At 34.5% G+C, this 22,672-nt stretch overlaps 4 protein-coding genes across 4 annotated transcripts in view; 2 read left to right on the plus strand and 2 right to left on the minus strand.

The window, feature by feature from the left end:
- The window catches only part of LOC107032071, a 7,167-nt gene extending 846 nt beyond the window's left edge, over positions 1–6,321 (plus strand). Inside the window, exons 2-7 of the mRNA XM_027912410.1 lie at positions 2–703; positions 1,827–1,979; positions 2,063–2,146; positions 3,814–3,984; positions 4,092–4,181; positions 5,910–6,321. Of these exons, the coding sequence (XP_027768211.1) occupies positions 2–703; positions 1,827–1,979; positions 2,063–2,146; positions 3,814–3,984; positions 4,092–4,181; positions 5,910–5,996 (1,287 nt within the window). The 3' untranslated portion in view covers positions 5,997–6,321. The remainder of the gene's footprint in view (position 1; positions 704–1,826; positions 1,980–2,062; positions 2,147–3,813; positions 3,985–4,091; positions 4,182–5,909) is intronic.
- A 725-nt stretch (positions 6,322–7,046) lies between these two features.
- LOC107031858 (multiprotein-bridging factor 1b) lies at positions 7,047–10,887 on the plus strand. Its single transcript, XM_015233345.2, has 4 exons — positions 7,047–7,227; positions 9,585–9,668; positions 10,351–10,433; positions 10,557–10,887. Exons 1-4 carry the CDS (start codon positions 7,095–7,097, stop codon positions 10,674–10,676), a joined length of 420 nt encoding a protein of 139 aa, XP_015088831.1. The 5' UTR covers positions 7,047–7,094; the 3' UTR covers positions 10,677–10,887.
- Positions 10,888–11,394: 507 nt separating this feature from the next.
- On the minus strand, positions 11,395–15,680 carry LOC107032393 (protein DETOXIFICATION 18-like). Its single transcript, XM_015233989.2, has 7 exons — positions 15,327–15,680; positions 13,974–14,521; positions 13,295–13,381; positions 13,152–13,208; positions 12,212–12,450; positions 11,783–11,901; positions 11,395–11,589 (listed from the first exon to the last, which is right to left on the minus strand). The coding sequence occupies exons 1-7, from the start codon at positions 15,600–15,602 to the stop codon at positions 11,458–11,460; spliced, it is 1,458 nt and encodes a 485-aa protein (XP_015089475.1). The 5' UTR covers positions 15,603–15,680; the 3' UTR covers positions 11,395–11,457.
- A 1,687-nt stretch (positions 15,681–17,367) lies between these two features.
- On the minus strand, positions 17,368–20,315 carry LOC107032615 (protein DETOXIFICATION 18-like). Its single transcript, XM_015234210.2, has 7 exons — positions 19,845–20,315; positions 18,953–19,500; positions 18,683–18,769; positions 18,532–18,588; positions 18,020–18,258; positions 17,758–17,876; positions 17,368–17,666 (listed from the first exon to the last, which is right to left on the minus strand). The coding sequence occupies exons 1-7, from the start codon at positions 20,253–20,255 to the stop codon at positions 17,532–17,534; spliced, it is 1,596 nt and encodes a 531-aa protein (XP_015089696.1). The 5' UTR covers positions 20,256–20,315; the 3' UTR covers positions 17,368–17,531.
- Positions 20,316–22,672: the final 2,357 nt, after the last annotated feature.

Raw genomic sequence — 22,672 nt, forward strand, 5'->3', positions numbered from 1 at the left:
CCCCCCCCATGTCCCCCCCAATCTCCACCCCCAAACCCCAGTGAGTCTACAACCCTCCGGTTCTACTCAGTTCAAGAAAAGAAATAAGCAGAAATCCAAAAGGCTGAAGGAAGCTATAGTAGATTCTGGTGTTGAATGGGTGTGTCCATCTCCTGCTGAATCGTATCCGGCAACTGAATCCGGCTGGCCCAGTTTCACTGCACAACCAAAATCGCAACCCCATTTGCCCACTGCTGAAGAATTGGCTAGTGCTGCTGGGAACCGGGCTCAGCAACAGGCATTGAAGGCGGTATCGGAGTATTTGAAGTACTCAATTGATGATGATGATGAGGATATGTATGAGGATGAAGATGAGGATGATATGGAAGTGGAAAAGGGGAAGAAAAATTTGAACTTTTTCGCGAAGTTGTTTGAGGAGAATGATGGATTGAGAGAGTATTATGAGAAGAATAGTGAAAATGGTGGGGGATTTATTTGTCTTGTGTGTAGTGGGGTTGGTAAGAAAGGGTGGAGGAAGAGGTTTAAGGACTGTGTGGGTCTTGTTCAGCATTCGATTACTATATCGAACAAGAGGCAGACACATAGGGCTTATGGTCAGGTCATCTGTCGAATTCTTGGATGGGATATTAATAGGCTTCCATCCATTGTTTTGTCCGCTGGTGGTAAGCCTAGTGAATCTTGTGATAAACCGGTGGAGGCTCAGGTAATTTACTGTTATTCAATTGGATTTATCAAGGCATTGTCGTTGTTGTTAATTTTGTGTTATTTATTAAAGAGATTAGTGTGAAATGTGTCCCGAAAGAGTGGAACAGACGGAGAATTCATATTGGCAACCTAGTTAGTTTGAACTGATTGATTGCTCGTTATGTCCGTCGAGTATATTGAAAATTTCATGAAAAATACTTTATCATGAACACTCATATAGGGAATTCTCGTAGCTTGAGGCACACTTATATAGGGAATTCTCATAGCTTGAGGCGTGTGAAAAGACTGTCCTTAAGGATACTGAGGATTTAACAAGCTCTAAATTAGAAGCACAAAAACTGGCAAAGATTCAATTTGTGAAAAACTCAACGCAATCTACTACTAGAAGAAGAATTTATCTTTTAACTATTACCAATAAGGGTTACCTCTCATGTGCGGTTTACGGGCTATTGCATAGGAGTAGAGTTGTTACCCAATGGGCACCGAAAGGGTAGCGACGGTGGTTTTCTCTGTCATAAAAATAAAATAAAAATTATTACCAATAAGAAAAGGACTCCAATGGTCACAAAATTACTCATAATCAGGAAGAGCATTTCATTGGTGGTTCTTTTTGGCAGAGGGGAGAGTTGGGAAGGGAAGCGAGAACAAGGAAACAGAATTGTGATACATTTTTTTCGTTGTCCCCTTTTACATTAAAAAGTATAAGTGTATATCAGTGTGGTCAAGTTTCAGTTGTTAAACCATGAAGGCATAAGCTCAACCATTCTAGTTTGCATTGATTTTGCAAGCAAAGCAAAATACTGGTTGTACAAGTATTGTTGTCCCATAAATTGTAACTTTTTTAAATATGCAAATACCAAGAATCGAACAGGAAATTGAGAGAGAATAAGGGAAAGCTCTAGGAAGTACATGAGATAAAACCACAATATATTTCATAAAATGAAGAGACTAAAAGAATAGTCTGTCTATTCTAGAAAAGTCTAACTGTTTGTATTCACACACAGTAATCATAAACAGAAATAGTATTGTATTTGACTGGGGTCTCTCTTTAGCTATTAGGCTCCAAACTTCAGACTTCAAGTTTGGTCAATTTGAATGACAAATTCAATAAAACATTGCAGGGGAATAAGAATGCTGGTGGTAAAGATGATACGAGTGGTCTAAGCAATACAACAGATGCTGTAAATATTGGCAGTGATGAATTATCTCAACAAAAACAGTCTTTTAGTAATGAAAACCAACAAGAAAATGGTGGTGGCTCCACAACATTAGAGGTTAGTTTTATGCAGTTTCTATATTCTTGATCTTATAAAGTATTGGATAAGATTGTGAGTGGTAGCTTGTATTCTTTCTTTAGAACAACTCCCTAATTGAAGCCAATATAAGCAAAATGATTCCTGAAACAATAAAAGAGAACACAGAGGGTGTATCCAATTGTACGGTAAGACTTTTGTTGTTGAAAAGTTGTTTGATGAAAACCTACTTCTGGGTTACTTAACCTTATTTAGTTTGTGTTTCTGAGATCAAGCTTTCTCGAAGAGCCACTGCTACCCCTCCTTTGTCTCTTCCTTTCTCCAATGAAAAATTCCATTTTCATGTTCATCTTAGACATGGTGTGTCTTCTTTCAGTCCTTTCTGGCTTATGTTGTGGTAAGTGGTAACTATTCTTCAGTGCTTAGTGAAGAAGCGTTTTAAGGGAATTGGGGTTTTTGGGTAGGATTCTTTGAATGTAACGGAAACGAATACGAGTTTGAGGTTGTGGATGATGAGTCAGGAGTTGAGAATGAGGATCAACTTTCTGTTTTGCCGGTATTGTCCGGTTGTAAATCGTCAATCAGAGTAAAAACCCTAGCATTCCAACACATATTCGCACCATTTTTACTTTCCTTTGAAAAACCAGATCTCACCACAAAAATGATTCAAGTTGAGGTGGAAAAGAACCAGATCTGTAAGAAGACCAAGTTCTTGAACTAATGACAAAAGAGGAACAAGTGACAAGGCGGCTAACTATGGATTCAGAATTTTGAGAAAGAGAAAGGGGTTTTAATGGAAATAAAAAGAGATTTAATGCTTAAAAATTGTGAAGCGCGTGTAATAAACACAGAAAAAGTGAAGCACATGTAATAAACACAGAAAAAAAGTGAAGCGGGTGTAATACACACAGAGGATACTCATTTGGTTATTATGCCACATCAACATTTAGGATGAAAGATAGCTCGTCACAAAAAGGAATTAATCCTAAGCAAGATTATGAAGGTATGTTACCTGCGAGTATGATTGTGACTTGTGAGAAAGAAGGTAGGTTCTCTAAGCTCTTTAGCCGTCTACAACTCCACACAGGATAGGCTTTTCTAAATATTAGTTAGACCTATAGATGATATATAGCTCATCATGAAAAAGGTGTTGGTTTTAATTTCTGGACAAGATTGTGGAGTAAGCTGCCCCATGATTATGGTTGTGTGAGAGAGTGTTGTTTCTGGGACCTAGTTAGTTGTCCGAAAATCTAATGATGCCCCCAAATCACAAACACATTTGCCCACTCCTGAAGAATTGACCTGTTTTGTCATTAACGAGGCCCACAGGCTCTGAAGGCTGTATCTGAATATTTGAGTACTCAGACAATGCTGAGGATGATGATGATGTTACCGAGGTGGAAGAGGGGATGCCAAGATTATAACTTTTTTTGTTTATTTTTGGGGAAGATGCTTTGTTGTGATAGTATTGTGATGAGAACCGTGATAGTGGCGAATTTCATTGTCTTCTGTGTTACTGGGGAAGAAAAGGAGGAAGAGGTAGTAGGTTAGTGGAGCACTTGTTCTGCATTCAATTGTTATAGTCAACACAAACAAAAGGCAGGCACATCAGGCTTGTATCCATTGTTTTATCTTGGATGGTGCATATAGGCTTCTATCCATTGTTTTATCTGCAGGCTGTAAGCTTGGTGAATCTTCTGAGAAATTTTAAGGCTCAGGTTAATTACTGATATTCCATCGGGTTTTAATTGGACATAGTCATCACTAATTGGGATTAGGGCATGATTGTTGTTGCTGTAGTTACATTAGGTCTTGTAGGGATAAATGTAATTGAATCTGTTTTGAAATATTGCAGGGGAATGAGGGTGATGGTGGTAAGAACAGTTTGAGTGGTCAAAGCAATACCAGAGATACTGTAAATATTGGCAGTAGTGAGTTATCTCAGCAAAACAGGTCTTTTCAGCAAAACAGGTCTTCCGGTGATGAAAACCAGCCAGAAAATGGCGGTTTCTCCACAACGTTAGAGGTTAGATCTATTCAGCTTCTATATGTTTGGTCAGATACCTTATATTAGACCATATTGAAGGAAATAATGTCAGTGGTAGCTGACCTGTACTCTATCTTTTGCACTAGTCCACAAGTGAAACCAATGCAAATGAAGATGTTAGCAATGATATACCCGAAACAGCAAAAGAGAACGCAGATGGTGCATCCATTTGTCTGGTAAGGCTTTTGGTCTAGCATTCTTCATTGAAAGTTTGTTCTGTTAAGATCTGTTTCTGGTTTGTTGCCTTCTTTGTGTTTCTTAGATGAATAATTTGTTAACTATCACTTTTCTTGTATCTCTTCCAGCAACTCAACATATCCATCTTTTAATATTTGATAAACATGTACTTAACTAATAAAAAAGGAAGTTTCTAAATGTAAGTTAGAGATAGCTCATCACAAAAATGAGACAATCCTAGACAAAATTTTGGAGGTAGGTGACCGCTAAGCACGGCTGAGAGAAAGAGGGTTGTTCCTCCAAACGTAGTTAGCAGTCCACACAGGATAAGGCCGTTTTTTTATTTATTTTATAGAAATTGTATGTTATTGATCTTCCATCAAAAAGGTACATGATGGTCTGAGGGAGGTTACAATGAGTGAATTACTCCTCCCAACTAGATATGAAGGATACAAGATCCTATATGAGATGAAGTAAATACAAAAGATAGCATTTGTCAATTGGCTTTCTAAGTAAAGAGCCTGTGTGCAAAAAGATATAATTGACTAGTCGTCGCAAGGTCCTTGTGGAGGATCCCATATTAAATCCTGCTTCATCTTTTGTTTGATTAGTAAATTGGTCTCCGCATCTGTCCATGGTCATGAGTCCCTTCACTCCAGCAGGAAGGTCTACAAAATCTTCATCAAGTGTGTTTCCAGGATTCGAGGAGCTCATGGATGCTAGTGCATCAGCCACCTTATTTGCCTCTGTAGCAGTGATTAAGGATGAATCCAGTATTTTCCATGTGATCCTTCAGCTCCTTTACTTCATCATGTATTCTCCAAGGGGTGATGATTAAGTCGTTCACACAATTCACCAGCAACCTGGAGTCGCTCTCTGCTAAAATGAATTCATACCCATACTGATGCACCATTGAACTCCATACAACATAGCTTTTGCCTCTGCCGAGTTGCTAGTTCCTTGGCCGAGGTTCAAAGAGTAGGTGAAAACTAGTGAGCCCGACTGATCCCTTATCACTTCCCCGCCTCCACAGTATCCATCCTTGCAGCTACCATCCGAATTAATCTTCAAAAAGCTGTTGGATGATAGATAGATAGCTCATCAAAAAAAATGGAGTTTTATCATAGACAGAATTTGGAGCTAGGTGGACCCTGAGTACATAAGTTAGAAAGAGTGTTGCTTTTCGGACCGGGTTAGCTGTCTATAAAGGATAGGCCTCTAAAGTTTAAACCACTGAATCTGACTTGGTGTAGTCAGAAATTCATCCGCCTTTTTGCAGTCTCTCAATGTTCTCTCGTCGGTGATTTGTTGCATCCACTCAATGCTCCCATCTATAATCTCATTCTAAAAGTGATCAAACAAAATAAATTAAGATGTAAAACTTTCACATGGTTATAAATCACACATCACCTGCTTTTACCCATTCTACCAAAAGGAATTGGAATCACTGTTTACACAACGGGTAAGATGGAAAAATTTATAAAGGATTGCACATAATTATGAAGCATATTTCACGTAGTTAACCTGTCTTTTCTATATCCACTGCCAAAGAGAAAAGTGCTACTCAGCATTGAGTTGTCACTTCCCGGGTTCTTGCAATTTCCCAGTGTCCCAGTTTTATCGTCATTTAACTACTAGTTCCCTCTTACTTTCTTAGACTTGTAACAAATTCATATATTCGATGTCATTACTTTTGATCTAAAATATGGATACTGTCTGTCATCCAGGAACCATTGCCAGATGATATCATTGTTGCAAATGAAGAAAACAATGATGTTTCAAAAGAGATAACAATTGTCAGCGAGGAGAGTTGAATGTTGATGGACTTATTATTCAAGAAGTTTGAGAATGCAACGTGAAACAGCTCATGCTTTCGAGAGCTCCCGTTCCAGGAGATCATCTCCTTCATTATAATGATTAGTATATGATTGAGGGAAAATCTATAAGTTAGTGATATAGGTGAAATTAGTTTGTATGAGAAGACAACTTTAAAACTGATGATACCTTAGTTATTTGTCTGCATTGTATGTATGAAATTGAGAAGATGCACTCATCAGTGGCTGTGCTGTTGAGAAAGTTTTTATACTTGGGAGGCCTATGCTTTAGTTATTATCTCTGCGCCCCATGTTTTATTTACAACTACGATGGTTGAGGCTTGTACGTTTCTCGATTAATTTCACAAAATTATGTGTGAATCTCCTGCCAACACATCTACCTTCAATTTTCATAGCACAACCACCACAATATACTGTTTACCTCTGATCATTATTCATTACAAACACCACCAGTTAGTTTTTACCCGTATCAATTTAGATAGTCCTTTGTGGCTTCAACGCGTTATTGCTTCAAGAGAAAGTCCAACGAAGTTCACTATGAATCTTTAGGTACTTTTTATGAGATTTATGAATGATCCCCTTTTTTATGTCCCTATGTTCCCCGGTTTGGTGACATGGAGGCGAGAAAAGGAAAGAGAAGGATGGGGTTTTCCTCGTTGTGTGAACCACTGATAATTGCGTCGTTGTGCACCATCACTAATCACTAGCATCACACATTATCACAACCATCATTGCCAACCCCCTCTTCCAACCATGATGACGAACATCGCCATTCACTACTTCAGAAACCTTCGTCTCAACAAAGTAAAATGTCATTTGAATTTTATTTTATATTCAATTGCTAAGACAAGTGATTCTAATTCTCCAAGATTTTATCGATTTATATTGAATATGCGTTAGTTTTGAAGGAACGGATACATTTTCCGAGCAACATAATCTATAAGGTTAAAGATAGTGAAAAGGAAAACCTTGAAATGTAAAATCCCCAAAAGGCCCTTTCTCCCTATATATATAAACTACGAGACAAACGCATTTCTTCAAACAGTAGAGATATTTCAGAGAAGAAGAATAAAAACGATGAGTGGAATATCGCAAGACTGGGAGCCGGTAGTTATCAGGAAGAAGGCGCCTACCTCCGCCGCTCGCAAGGATGAGAAAGCCGTTAACGCCGCCCGTCGCTCCGGCGCCGAGATCGAAACCGTCAAGAAGTGTATCTTATCCTACCTTTTTCTCTCTCTATCTATCTATGAACACGCTTTATCTATGTATCATCTAGTGTAGAAATCTATGTGATAAATTGTTTGTTGAGCTGTTTTTGTGAAATAAAATTTCTGAACTCAGTTTTGTCATCTCCCGATCGGTCGATTTCCTCTCCGTACTATCTCATATTTGTAGAAAGTGTTTGTTGAGATGTTTTTGTAGAATAGGAATCTGAGTTAAGTTATTTCAATTGAAAAATTGCTATTATCATCCTGGTTCCATTTGAATTGCGTGTTACTCTCTGTACGTTTTTTGATGGTATAGAGGGAACTGATATGGATAATTTACCTCAACTAGCTTGAGATTGTGCAGTAGTACTAGTAGTAGTAGTAGTTAGACTGTCTTCAGCTTAATATCTCATATAGAACTTTTGTAAAAAAATGCTTGAGCTGTTTTGTGTAACAGGATTCTGAACTCAGTTTTTCAATCGAAAAAAGTACTTCTATCATCCCTAGCTCCATTTGTATTGCTTTTTTCTATCTCTCTCTGTTTTTCTGGTGGAATTTAGGGAATTAATCTGGAGTATCCACCTAAACTAGTTTGAGATTGTGGTGTATTGGTAGTTGTTGTTAGCCTGTGTTCATCTTAGCATCTATATTATCTTGTGTAGAACTTTTTTGTAAAATGTTTTTGTTGAGCTGTTTTTGTGAAGTAGGATTCTGAACTCAGTTTTTACTATCATTTTCGTCATCCCAGGCTCCACTTGTATTGCTTGTTTCTCTCTCTCTCTCTCTCTCCTCTCTTTTTTTGTGAAATCTAGGTAATTAATCTGGAGTATTCACCTAAACTAGTTTGAGATTGTGGTAGTTGTTGTTTGCGTGTGTTCATCTTATCATCTGTACCATCTTGTGTAGAAATTTTTGTAAAATGTGTTTGTTGAGCTACTTTTGTGAAGTAGGATTTTGAACTCAGTTTTTACTATTGAAGAACCATTTTGTCATCCCAGGCTCCACCTGTGTTGCTTGTTTCTCTCTATCTTGCTCTCTCTTTTTGTTGTAATATTCAGGGAATTGATATGGAGAAATTTGAGGATTCTTCACCTCAACTAGTTTGAGATTGTGGTGTAGACGTGTGGTAATAGTTGTTGTTAGCCTGATGTTCACCTTATCAACTCTATCTCTTTTTTATTACTGTATTTATTATAATTCTGTATTTAACAGATGAAATACGGAGAATTTTAGCTACCTCAGCAAGTCTGGGATTGAGGCATAGCTGTAGTCATTAGTCTGTTTTGTCGTTTGCTCAATTACTTGTTTTCATCTCTAGCTCATATTTGCTTTTATAGTATGTATTTAACATAATAGGCATGGAGATTCATATAGCCAACTTCAGATAGGCGTAATTGTAGTTATTGTCAGTCTGTGTAGCTATTTCTTGTGATTTGTTACTTCAATTTGTCTACCTATAAATTCAGTGCACTCTGAATGCTACTTCTATCTTCGCTGGGATATATCCTTTTTCTGTTAGATTATCAGATAAGTTGCACATGTCAATTTATCAATGATCAATTTGTTGTATATGCTTACAATTGCTAATGGACCTAAATCTATTTAATAAATATGTTTAATTTATGCTATTCATGGCTGTAGTTTTGAATTATTGCTCTGCTGTATGTGCATTTTATGTCTAATATGATCGATTTTTTATCAGTCTTTCATACTACCTTTGCAATATCAACATGCAATTTTACCTTATGTGTGTGTTGATTGCTCTTGTATCATGATCCTGGTGTGCTGGTAGAGTAATTTCTATATTCAGATTTATTGTATTACCAATGTTTACTAACTGAAATCATGAGAAATTAGAAAATGGTAGTATCTTAAATTCCTTCCAAAATATAACTGAAGTACTGAGGTTGGATAATTGGTTAACTTGAACTTTGAAATTTGTTAACTGGAGTCACTCTCTTGGAATCAATGACCTTCTCACTTCAGCAGTTCTTGTTGTTTCTGATCGATAAAGTTATGGTAACAGAATGCACTTATTTACTCTTTGGTCTTATCTTACCTACTTTTCTGTATTTTTTGATATTGGTTAATTACTGAAGGTTAAAAACTTGCATTGTTAGTGTGGAACCTTCTGTAAACATATGCTCATTTAGGTGTGAACACAATTAACTGTTTGGAGTGTTTTCTTGCTAATGTAGTTTTTTTTCTCTTCAAGTTCAGCTATCAATTTTAACATTCAGATGCTTTGTTCCCTGTTCCTGTTCCTGTTCCCAAGTCGCATGTTATTGCTTTTGTAGTCTCTTGGCATTCTCTTGTGGTGATAAGCTGTTCTCTTGATGCTTTTTTTTTTCTAATGCAGCTAATGCGGGCTCAAACAGGGCTGCCTCTAGTAGTACATCATTGAACACTAGGAAACTTGATGAAGACACCGAGAACTTGTCTCGTAAGTTTTGAGCTACACCTTTTATTGCATAATTAGGAAAACTTCTGGTGGAGAACTATGATGCTTAATCTCTCTGTGTATGCGAGTAAAAGTCATAGTATTTACTAAATATTCTGCCTACTCTATATACTGGATGGACCATGCAATATCTTCAATTTGAAATAGTTGAGGAACATACATTTCCCAAAACACATTGTGTACTTCTTCTACATCCTTTTGCGCTCTCTCTATACATCCATTACACTTTCGAAACAGGAAGAATTCACAATCTATACATTTTAAAAGGAAAACTAATTCACTAGTCATCTCTATGAAGTTTCTCCTAGGCATAGTATTCTATAGTGTCTTTGTAGTTTGTTCCCCTGTTCTTTTTTCCAATGTTGTATTAACTACCCAACTACAATTTGCCGTGTATTTTTACTTGCCACATATACAATTAATGGGGCTTCATCCTAACACAACCCAAACATACATTTACCTCACCCGATTTAGACTCAGTCAATTCCTTAGATCTTTAATCTATTCTTTCTCTTTTGTTTCCCCTAATCAGTGTCTTGATATTTTAGTACCTGGGATGTTTGAGCAGTTCTGCCTTCGTTCTAATGTTATTTTGTCCATAGTGTATACCACGATATCATTCTCCTTTGAAAGCGTCTGACGTCACTTTGATTTATTTTTTCAGATGAAAAGGTACCAACTGAACTGAAGAAAGCTATCATGCAAGCACGACAAGACAAAAAGCTGACTCAGTCTCAACTTGCTCAAGTAAATACCTCTTTACTCACTTTGGACTTCCCAAAAGGGAAAAAAAATTGAAATGGACACATGCACAGGGGATTGTTAATTTGTCGCAAAATAAATCTGATAAGCTCCTTTGTTATTTTGCAGTTGATAAATGAGAAGCCACAGATCATCCAAGAATACGAATCAGGAAAGGCAATTCCAAACCAACAAATAATCTCAAAACTGGAGAGAGCTCTTGGAGCAAAACTTCGAGGAAAGAAATAAAATAAAGTGTGAGCGCACAATTGAGCCTTATGGATTGTCACTGTCTGTTTGAATCCAAAATTTGGTCATGTACACAAACTTTTCATTAACCATTGGCTATGTTTTTGCTTCGTTATGCCTGGATTGCCGTATACTGTTTTCTTTGTTGAATTAGCTGTTTCTTCTGTGGAAATTTTGAACTCTCTCTTTTACAGAACCTTTTTCCTGCTTATATTCTTTACTGTTCTTCATAGGATTACAGATTACTCTTATCGTTATGAAATCAGGTTTTCAGCCATCAAGTTCACCAAGAAACTTAATGTTATGTGAACTTAGGGTGTACCCAATTTTACCAGGTTTGTTTGGTTAAATTTTATGGAAAATAAGTTTTTAGCAATGAGAAAAATGACTTTTCTAATGAAAGTAGGAGAAACGTTGTGCTCTACATTGATTGTTATCCTTTTCATCTTTTAACCCATCTCATCCTCACCACACCCACACTTCCAAATTTCAATGCATATAATTTATAACTCGATTTAATACACAACGTGTACTAAAACACACCTAAAAATTGAGTAAGCCAATTATCAATTATTCCTTTTACTACATTGTTGCTATAATATAATAATTTTCTATATGCAGGGCAAAATGCGCAATGTCATGTTGAATCTATGACTCATTTTAAATTATGTTAGGATATATCACATATTTTTTTTTGTTTAAAATAGAGATAAACTAATTAATTAACCAATCAATCATCATATATAAAGAAAAGCCAAAAGTAATTCTTTTAAACTCATGGTTAAGGTAGGAGTACATTTTCTCTATTGCTATTTGTTGAGACTTGTACTTCTCCCCATCTGGTCATCAATGTAAGTAGCAACAAGCCAGAAGATTGGAAGGCTAGACCACAAATCAAGCCCAACCATAAACCCTGCATCACATAATTTTCGAAAATAAATAATATATCGCTGTAACTTAATCTGTTATAGCGAGTTATCTACCTTATTTTCCACGTTACTAAATTTCAATCATTATGAACAGCTACATGTAGTTAAAACTCTTTTACTTTGTCAGTGTATAGAAGTTATACTGGAAGTATGGCGTGCACGGTGCACTTGAATTACCTGAGAATGTAGGTTGAACTTGAAAGCAAGGAGGCCGGCTATTGGCATACCGATGAAATAGAATGTCGCCAAGTTGATGCACATAGCCAAATGTTGCCATCCACAACCCCTAGTAACCCCTGATCAATTCATTTACAAATTCCGTTATAGCTCGTTCTACTGAATGTATAAAACTAAAAAAAAAACGACTTACACGAGCACACACAAGTGTAGTGCATTGCAACAACAATAACAACATATTTAGTGTAGTCTCACAAGTGAGGTTTGAGCAATGCAGACCTTACCTCTACCTTGGGAGGTAAAGAGATTGTTTCTGATAGACTCTTGGCTCAAGGGGGAAAAAATTGAAAGCATGTCGGAAAAATAAATAAATAACAGGAGTGAAGAAGTCATGGCGCATAGTGCATTGCAGCTATGTAAAATTTTAACCTGAGAGGATTCCTTGAATGAAATCGAACACAAAGGAGATCAAGAGGAGAGGTGTCATGGAGGCAAATTTGTTAATTATCTCCGCTCTATCACTGAATAGGCTAGCCCAGACATCATGACCTAAAAATAGAGCCAAATCAACTGCAATGGCAAGAAGAACAGATAGCTTGAGAGTAACAAACATAGCATGCTTAGCTTTATCAGGATTTCCAGCTCCTAACTCGTTTGCCACCCTAGTGCTGCACGTTGAAACATAATTAAGTAAATACAAATACGTTTACTCTCTCTAAATCTGGTTACATAATTCTACATAGTACCAGAGCAAGCAGGTCCGAAGTTCAAATTCACCGTAATTCGTTATCAGAAAGAGTTCTCGCGTTTGAGCCTTAGTCATCCGTAAAAAAGAACCATCCGCATGTTAAGGGGCGAGTTGAAGCATAATCAAATAAATTAACGTATGATCACTCTAACAATTTAAACATTTAGATGTGATTGTCACACAAATCAACACTACACGGTCATTTGGTAGCTGGTTGTAGGTGCGTTATGCATATGTTAAATCCTACATAAGTAATACCACGTTTGGTGGCCCGTTAGGAGGTAAGTTATTCACGTATAAAATTAAGGCATATGGTGTTTTTTTTTTTTTTTTTTGCAATTTAGAAACTTACATAACTAATACATGAATAAGTTATATAAGTTATGAGCGAATCTATGAATTATTTTGTGCAAAATAAAACGTGGAATATCTTTTAACCTTCATAACTAATACATGTATTATACATGGATCCACTCATAACTAATCCATATATTACTATTACCTGCATAACTCGAACCAACTACCAAACAACATTTTTTCGCATTCGTATTTGGTATTAGTAACAAAACTGATGGGGAGAAGGGGGTCAAAACTATATCAATTTTTTGTTGGTAACATTACCTTGCAGCTGCACTCAGACCATAAGATATCATGTAGGCTATGTTTTGTGTATTTACACTGAAAGGTCATAAACCAAAACAAATTGGTGTCAGAAACTAAAACTCAGTCTTCAAAATTTGTTATTGAAAAGGAAAGAAGCTTACCACATAGCTACCACAGAAGTAGTTGTTCCTGAGTTTGGCATCAAACCAGCCAATAACACAAGAAGCTCAAAAGCCCAGTACTCCAAGCTGGTATACATCAAATTAGGAAATTATTAGTACGACTTCGATGACAACATGTTCCATTCTGTGAGGATTTAACTTATATTTACTGACATTCTAATGAAAATTTTAGGCAAAATAAATAAACAGACACTCAAACTTGGCCTCAGTTGGCAAATAAGCACTTTAGCTTTGAGAGCGCACAATTAGACACCTCAACTGCAACTAAACGTTCCACCTTGTCCTCGCTGTGTCCTTTCTTGTGGAACCTAATGCTGACGCGAAACACAAGTTTTTGATGTGTTTAGATGATCATTTTGTAAGTTCGAGTATTTAATTAACAGAAAGGAAACGAGATGAAGTGTGTAGATGTGCATACTCAAAGTTAGAATCTTCACTCGCTAGCTGAGGTCAAGTTTGAGAGTTTGTGAATATATTATGACAAAAATTTATATTAGAAATGTGATTTAACATGCTATAGAAGGTTACTAATCTTATTTTACAAGTAACTAATTTTACTCGTTATGATTAGTTGCCTGTAATTGCGTTTGTGTAAAAAGAATATGAATATATAAGTTAACTCTTCTTGAATAACAAAATTTTTACAGTTAATTCTTACCATACCATGGCAGCAGAGGGCAAAGCCAACTTCAAATTTGTAAGGATATGATGAAATGGCTCGAACGAGAGACCATCTCTCCAGATATGGTTGAATCTCTTCGAAAGGAGCACGTACAGGCCCAACGTGAGAAGTGAGATCCAGATCGAAATAGAAGCCGCTAATGATGCTCCTTTAAAAGCAAGACCTGTCCAATGAACCAAGGCATAGGAAATCCCGATGTGGATAACTAAAGATCCAACTGAACAGAAAGCCAGAGGCATGATGATTGACTGTGCCTGAAGAAATCTCAAAATGTTTTGCAGAAAACTATATGCAAACAATCCAGGAATGAGGAACCTCAAGAATACGCCGGCTTCTCTAGCTATGTCAGGATCTTGATGAAGTAAAATCAGAATCATATCAGAATACCACCAAATGACAGAAATCACCACGGAAAAGAAGAACGATATGATGCACGATGCCTGCAAATGTATACCCAACATTCTGTACATTTTTGCTCCGTATCCTTGGCCGCATAATGTCTCAAGTGCACCACTTAGACCAACCTATAGATTGTTCACTAACAAGTTTAAGACTTGCTTCAGTAACATTGGAAGCACAGGACATCATGTAAAAGTTGGATTCTTAGCTTGGATAAATGAAACCTAATAACTTATTTCATTAAACATTTACAAATATTTGATTGTAAATCCAGTTATTATATGTTAACTTGAGATCTTCGTTAGAAACTCATAAACATCAAGTCCTCGATCCCCCTAGTTCTGTTTGGATGTTAATGGTCAAAAACACATCTAAAGTATTCCGATTTTTTGAGTTTCATATGTGATCTATTAGGCATTCGAGTTCCCTACCTAAATTTTCTTTTTATGACAAGGAAAACCTCTATCCTTTGGGTTGGCACAGGGTAAAACCCCCGTTCCTATACAATAGCTCGCAAATCGCACAGGAGAGGTAACGCGCACTAGACAAGCCAGGTGCGACAAGCTCGACCCAGAAGGCAAACCCCTTGCTTTCACTGGCAAGGAGTTTCGAACACCTCAACTATCCATCGTTCGTTTGTCCTACCTGAAAGATGAGTGATATTTCACGTAGAAAAAGAGAACAATTGATAGTTGAAGTATGTTCTGATAAATTAGTTACTAATATTTAAGGTAGGAAAATCTCGCACATGATCGTTTATATATGTTTTTGATCGTTAACTCTTATATATATTAGAAGTAATAATGAATTTTTCACACTATGACAACTATAAATTAAAAAGTGATTCGATTATATAAATATTTTTTTCATCGTCAATACATAAAACTTTAAAGTTGTAAATCTAAAACAGAGCAATTAGTTTTTACATACCATGAAACTGAAACCAGTAACCATAGCCCATGAATTGGCGAGATTTGAAGCAGCAAGCTCGAGTTTCCCGAGGTGTCCGGCGAACATGACGGAAACAAGGTTGACGAAGTAGAAACAACTGTTCACTACAATCATTGGCAATGAAAATAAAATCTGATTCTTAGCTTCTTCTACATCGATCAACTTTGCACACAAACTGTTCGATGAAATGCCTGATGATGATGAAGACGCTAACAGGGGAATTTTCGGACCGGATGAACAATTCTCAGAAGCCATTTTTTCTGATTTTTTTTTCTTTTTGGGCTCTGCTTTGAAAGTCTACTGGTATTTTTGATTGGGAAACAAGCTACCATGGAATTTGATTAAGTAATCGAGATATTCATTATATTTTCCCCGTTTAAAAAAGAATGATTTTTTTTTGTTTTAGTCTGTTTTCAAAAAGGAAGATCTCCTTTTTTTTACATGTTATATGTTTTAAACCACAAGATTAAATAATAATTTTGTATATTTTTAAATAATTTTAATTTAGGATCACATTATCAAAAGTCTTTATTTTTCTTAAACTTCGTGTCAAATCAAACTAGACTATTCTTTGTGAAATGGTAAAAGTATAGGAGTTTGTAATAGATTTTTGGTTACCTGATTGAGATTTTTATTTTTACACGTAAAAAATCTAAAAAAGAAATATTTTCTTCTATTTACTATCATGTCACGATTCTTATTTACTTGTAAAATATTTCCTAATTAATTAATAAAAATAACATGATAAATTGCTATGGTAATCCTTGTTTCTCTACTAAACGTGTCAAATCAAAATTTAATAATTTACTATTTTGATCCATTATTATTTGTTATAATTTTTATTTTTAGAGGCAAATCATAAGAAGTTTGATTTCCATTTTAAAATGTATTTTTTTATCATATTGATATGTAAAATTGTGATTTATAATATTTTTTATAGTTTTTAATATCTAAATTTATATTTTAAAATATCAAATTAATATAATTAAATTTAATTTTAAAAATTAATTAAATTAATCTATAACAAAAAAATTAATAGAAAGAGTATTGATAATCTTTTAAGAATTAATTACTTCTAGATGTTAAAACATAAAAAATAAAAATAAAATTCTGACTCCTTCTTTTATATAATAACTTCTCATTATTTATTTGGTTATTTATGTGATGCAACTCCCAACTTGTCAAATTAAATGATGCATTACTTTCTATGTTATTGACTAAAATGAAGTACTCTGATCCATTCAATTTTTCTTTTATTTTAATTTAATTTGACGTAAAATTTTATAAAATTTTAAAAAGAAAATTGAAATTTCATGTTAAATATATTAAAATATCTTTTAATTTTATTATTTAAAACTTTAAGCATATATAGGTAATAAAGTAGAGTTTTAGAAAATTGCTAAAATTCTTTTTTTAAAAAAAGTATGACAATTAAAACTAATAAAAAGTCATACCTCAATTTCTTTTCGCTTTTTCTATTTTTACATTATTAAATATTTTTTTATAATATCATCATAAATTATATTATAAATTCTTTAATGATCATGGAATATCTATTTTTCTCTAATTTTTATATTCTTTATGTTGGTAATTAATAAAAAATCTTTATTTTATTTGAATTAGTAAAATAAGATTAGTTTCCTTTCTTATACTTATTCACGTTAACTTTTTTTTTTTATCTATTATTAATAAAAAAAAATTATTAAATATTCTGTCACGTCGTCAAGTTGTGTCTAATTGATACAATTTGAGCATAGATTATGTGTTCGATAGCTAGTAAGCTTAGTTTAAGTATCTAAATAAAATGTCTCGATAAATTTAAAGTGTAGTATATTGGGCCTATTAGCAAGTGACAATATGATTAATTTCCACACTTATTTAGAAAGACTAGTACTAAATAAATCGCTTCTCAAAATCTTCTCTACAAAATTAATTTTTCGAAAAGTTATCTCGACAAAAAGTCGTTCATTAAAATTCAAAAACAACAAAAGAAACACGCTTAAGGACTGAAATCAATATGATTTAGATTCAGACTTCATAAGCGCAAATAAAATAATGTCTACATACACAATTTATTCTAAAACTACGTCGATACGTCAAAAATTTTCTCAACATTACAAATCAAATGAATTAATTAATTATCAATGATCAATGCAAGTAAATTACATGAACTCTATGCTTAATTTAAGGTTGGGATTCATTTTCATTGTTGGTATCCTTTGAGACTTGATCTTCTTTTCCCCATTTTATAAAGAATGTCAATAGCAACAAGCTAGTAGATTGGCATGCTAGACCAGAAATCAACCCTACCCATAAACCCTGCATAATTCACAAACAAAACAAAAAAAACGATACTCTGTCAGTATATAAAAGTTAAACTTTTATACAAAATATATTGAACGTGAATTACCTTATATCCTTTATTGAACTTGAAAGCCAAGATCGCGCCTATTGTCATACCAACGAAATAGAAACTTGCCAAGTTGATGCACATTGCGAAACGTTGCCATCCACATCCTCTTGCCACTCCTGATGATCAATATTCATTTACAAGTTAAACGTTAGCTTGTTCGATCCTACTGATCAACATGTTGAAACTAAAATGTAAATTTCGCGAACACACACAGATATACATATATATATATATTTATACGCGAAGTAAGTTGATTAACCTGATAGAATTCCTTGTATGAAATCGAACAAGAAAGAGACTAATAGGAGAGGTGTCATTGAGGCAAATTTACGAATAATCTCCGCTTCATCGCTGAAGAGGCCAGCCCAAGCATTATGACCAAAACCTAGGGCTAAATCAACTATGAGTGCAGCAACAATAGCTAGCTTGAGAGTAACAGCCATAGCTTGTTTAGCTTTGCGGATATTTCCTGCTCCTATCTCGTTTGACACCCTCGTGCTGCATGTTGAGAACATAATTAAGTTAATAAGAGTTATACGTCTAATCACAGATGATATGGTCACACAAGTCAACATAGTGTTCCGTGCAGACCTTAGCATAGGAAACAGAATCAGGCACACACATTAAGAGGCGTGTTCAACCAAATTAAGTAAATGAAGTCGCGATATCTCTAATGATTTAAACATTTAAATGAGATTGTCACACAATTTAACACGAGATACATTTTAAAGGAAAAGAATTGTTTTCAACATTTTTGTGAGTGAAATTTACCTTGCAGCTGCACTGAGGCCATAAGATATCATGTAGGCTATGGTTTCTGTATTTACACTGTAACACACAAAAACTAGATCAGCAACTAAAATTCGACTTTCAAGAAATACGAAAAATTTGCTTGTGTTTCAAAATCGCGTTGAAAACTTACCACATTGCAACAACAGAAGTAGTTGTTTCCGCGTTTGGCATCAAACCAGCTAATAACACAAGAATCTCAAACGCCCAGTACTCCAAGCTGTTACACATCAATTAGAGACTATGAATACCAACTATGTAACTAACATTTCACTACAACGACTAAGTTTTTCTTTGGAACCAACTTTCATGTTATTATGTGATAATAACATTTAACAACCAAAATATATTCAGACAAACAACGTCATTATAGAGAGGTTTGACTTTAATAGCAAAAACTTACCACACCATGCCAGCAGAGGGCAAAGCCAACTTCAAGTTTGAAAGAATATGTTGAAGTGGCTCGGATGAGAGACCTTCGGGTCTTATATGACTAAATTTCTTGGAGAAAAGCACGTATAGACTCAACGCGATGAACGTGATCCAAAATGAAATCGAAACAGCTAATGCTGCTCCTTTAAAACCAAGATGTGTCCAATGAACCAAAGCATAAGCAATGCCAATGTGGAGAACTAGAGCTGCAACCGCGATGCAAGCTAAAGGTAAAATGATCGATTGAGCTTGAAGAAACCTCACAATGTTTTGCAAGAAAGCATACGCAAACAATCCCGGTATGAGGAACTTCAAGAACACCCCTGCTTCATGTGCTATGGCTGGTTCTTGATGAAGTAAAATCAGAATTCGATCCGAATACCACCAAATGACAGAAACAACGACAGAAAAGAAGAACGATATGATGCTCGATGTTTGAAGATGTATCCCTAACATCCTGAACATTTTCGCGCCGTATCCTTGACCACATAATGTCTCAAGTGCACCACTTAGTCCAACCTATATATAGATGATCAATCAACGAGTTCAGAGTTCAGTTTCATTAAAAATATAATTAAGTAAATAAAAGTATAGTACTCTTTATGATAACATCAATGTTTAGACTAAATGATCACATAATTGAACATATTACATAATGTCTCAATATGTTATAATACTACAATACTAATTATTGGATTTACCCTGATTATATATAGAGTTTGGATCAAAGTTATTACGTTCACGTAAATTTGAAATTGACGTTGTGGATCCACCTTGACTATCACTAACTTTTTAATAAACATATTATTTTTGTATACTGTCAGGTGCATAGAACTTGTCATTTGTCATGTATTTTTACGTACCATGAAAGAGAAACCAGTAACCATGGCCCATGAATTAGCGAGATTCGAGGAAGCCAGCTCGAGCTTCCCGAGGTGTCCGGCAAACATGACCGAGACGAGGCTGATGAAGTAGAAACAACCGTTCACTACGATCATCGGAACGGAGAACAACACTTGATTTTTCGCTTCTTTACAATTGATTATCTGTCCACATGACTTGTTCATTGGATTGTTCTTTTGTTCAACCAATGTTGATACCGGTGCCGGGGTTGGTCCCGGTCCCGGAGTTAGTGCCGGTGCCGGAGTTTTTTCCGGTGACCGTGCCGGAGTTTTTTCCGGTGCCGGTGTCGGGGTTGGTGCCGGTGATGATGCTGGTGCCGGTGGGACGACAATCTCCTCCGGTGACGGGGCGTTCAAATTAGTTATTGTCATTGTGAAAACGAGATTGCTACGGCAGGAATAGGAATAGAAATAATAATAAGATGATTGAGAGTGTAGCAACTTTTAAAAACTCGAAATTATTAATAATGACTTTGATATATATATATATATTTTTGTATATTTATACATGAAAATAAGATTTTTGGTTGAGACAATCTTGGGATTTGTTACTGTCAGACAGCTATAACTAGCGAAAAATGCTCAATTGAATACGTTTGTATCGAAGTTGTACCAAAGAGATGAGTAAAAGTTGCTAAGTAACAAATTTTCTAACTAATATTAATAAAAAGTAAAAATACTAATAATAGTTATGACATTCAATCTCATATTGCAAGAATTTCGGTGTAAATATTAAAAATGGTTGAAAAGTCTACACATCTTTTTATTTACTTAATATTTTTATATATTAAGTATTTAAATTTCGAATATTTTAAGTGAAATTTTAGAGTTCTTATTATCAGATAAGTAATTTGAATTGTAAAATGTGCACATACATATCAAAACAATTACTCAATTATTTTCCTCCCCTTTTCTTTATGCAAAAAAATCTACTATTTATTCATAACGAAATTATTTACACAATAATTATATTTGAATTTGCATATTAAAAATTACACATATAATGCAATTAAATATGTATATTATTCATGTAAATTCGAATTTTATTTATTTAATATCAAGCACTTTGTTAAAAACTAAGATCGCTTGGTGAGTTGTACATTATTTTCGTGAAATTATGTGGAGGAGAGAAGAAAAAGAAAGACGAGAAAGATATTAGATATACAGAGTTCGATTTAAGATTTAAATATAAATATATTTAATTTTTAAGATAACTGGAACAAATGCACAAGTAGCCCCTCAATCTATGTCCGAAATCTCAGAGACACACTTATACTATACTAAGGTCCTATTACCCCACGAACTTATTTTATAAGTAATTTTCTACCCCTTTTCGGCATACGTGTTACTAGCTTGAAAAAAAAATCGACCGTCATTAGGACCACAAGATAGTGTCACGTAGGCCGAAAAGGGTTAGAAAATTATTAATAAAATAAGTTCATGTGGGTAATAGTATAGTATAAGTATGTCTCTGATGTTTCGAACATAGATTAAGTAGGTACTCGTGCATTATCCCTATTACGTATTTGATATATAATATTCGAGTCACTAAAATCACTCAATTTTGTTTTATCTTACAAAAATCATTCAACTTTTCCTAGTTAGATTTCATAGTAATCCAACTTTGCCTAGTTAGCTTTCATTGTTATTTTATCTGAAAATACCGTTTTCGATACTTATTTAATGATGTCGTAGCTTTAAATTTTTAGGGAAAAAAATATTTCAATGTATTTAAGATTGAACTCATTCTAAACACAATTCAATTTTGACCTAAACCGCTAAAAATATCTATAATAACATACCATTAAAATTAGGAGTGTGTATCGGTCGATTCGGTTCGTCTTGTGTATTATCGGTTATTGATTTTTAAATATGCAAACCCAATAACTCAATAATAAAAATCGATATTGAATCAATAACCCAATAACTTTTTTTTCATAAACCCAATAACGTTTTTTCGATTCGATGATTGGTCAGTTCGATTTTTGCTCACCCCTAATTAAAACATATAATAATAAAATACTATTATTAGGGCATTTCTAATATTTTTGAAGAATCATTTACTATCATAATCGTTTTGATTCGAATAACGGTTAATTTTGCATATGAGATCTGACGTACATTGCCATTTGCAATCCCATTACTGGAGAAGTAAGATTTCGAAATTCAATGTACCTCACGACGAGTTTATTTGTTCAATAGGTTTTGAGCCCGAAGAAATCAAATATAAAGTTGTTTTAACTGTTCAAATTTGTAGAAGATGAGTTTTCACTTTAGGCATAGATTATCTATTGGTTTAGCCTTGCTCTAGACTATTGTATGGTTGCGTTTGATGTTAAATTAGAAATTTTACAAGTATTACAATGTCGACTGAATTAATTATAACTTTTAAAAAACATTGCGATTTTAACTATATGTTAATAGAAGTTAATGGAATATTAGGAATCTTGAATAATTTGGTTGATTTTAGGGGTGTCAAATAAGCGGATTGAGTTAAAATTCGAGTTATTAAAATGGATTGAAATAGTCAAATAGAGATTGGGTTGAATCCTGACCCCACCCACCCACCCAAGTTGACTTTAGGCTCAAATGTGCTTAAAACGGGTTGGGTCTTGACACACGCAATATCAATCATTTTAATTTAATGTTATTTAAATTTCATAAAAACACAATTTGAATCTCAACTCAAGAAAAAAAAATTAAAAAAAGAAGTTACAAATGGATAGATAAATCTTAAAAGATATAAGTAGATTGAAATTCATTTATTCAATATAGAAACAGACGTTACA

This window comes from Solanum pennellii, chromosome 10 (assembly GCF_001406875.1).
Source record: "Solanum pennellii chromosome 10, SPENNV200".
In the NCBI taxonomy this organism is placed as follows: domain Eukaryota; kingdom Viridiplantae; phylum Streptophyta; class Magnoliopsida; order Solanales; family Solanaceae; genus Solanum; species Solanum pennellii.

Coding starts and splice junctions, on each gene's coding strand:
- LOC107031858 (XM_015233345.2), top strand. CDS start 7,095: ATGAGTGGAATATCGCAAGACTGGGAGCCGGTAGTTATCAGGAAGAAG. Junction 7,228..9,584: donor GATCGAAACCGTCAAGAAGT/GTATCTTATCCT, acceptor TTTCTAATGCAG/CTAATGCGGGCTCAAACAGG. Junction 9,669..10,350: donor AGACACCGAGAACTTGTCTC/GTAAGTTTTGAG, acceptor TTATTTTTTCAG/ATGAAAAGGTACCAACTGAA.
- LOC107032393 (XM_015233989.2), bottom strand. CDS start 15,602: ATGGCTTCTGAGAATTGTTCATCCGGTCCGAAAATTCCCCTGTTAGCG. Junction 13,382..13,973: donor CCCTCTGCTGCCATGGTATG/GTAAGAATTAAC, acceptor GATGTATACCAG/CTTGGAGTACTGGGCTTTTG. Junction 11,590..11,782: donor AGTTCAACCTACATTCTCAG/GTAATTCAAGTG, acceptor TATGTGATGCAG/GGTTTATGGTTGGGCTTGAT.
- LOC107032615 (XM_015234210.2), bottom strand. CDS start 20,255: ATGACAATAACTAATTTGAACGCCCCGTCACCGGAGGAGATTGTCGTC. Junction 18,589..18,682: donor ACTTCTGTTGTTGCAATGTG/GTAAGTTTTCAA, acceptor TGTGTGTTACAG/TGTAAATACAGAAACCATAG. Junction 18,259..18,531: donor GGCCTCAGTGCAGCTGCAAG/GTAAATTTCACT, acceptor CTCAACATGCAG/CACGAGGGTGTCAAACGAGA.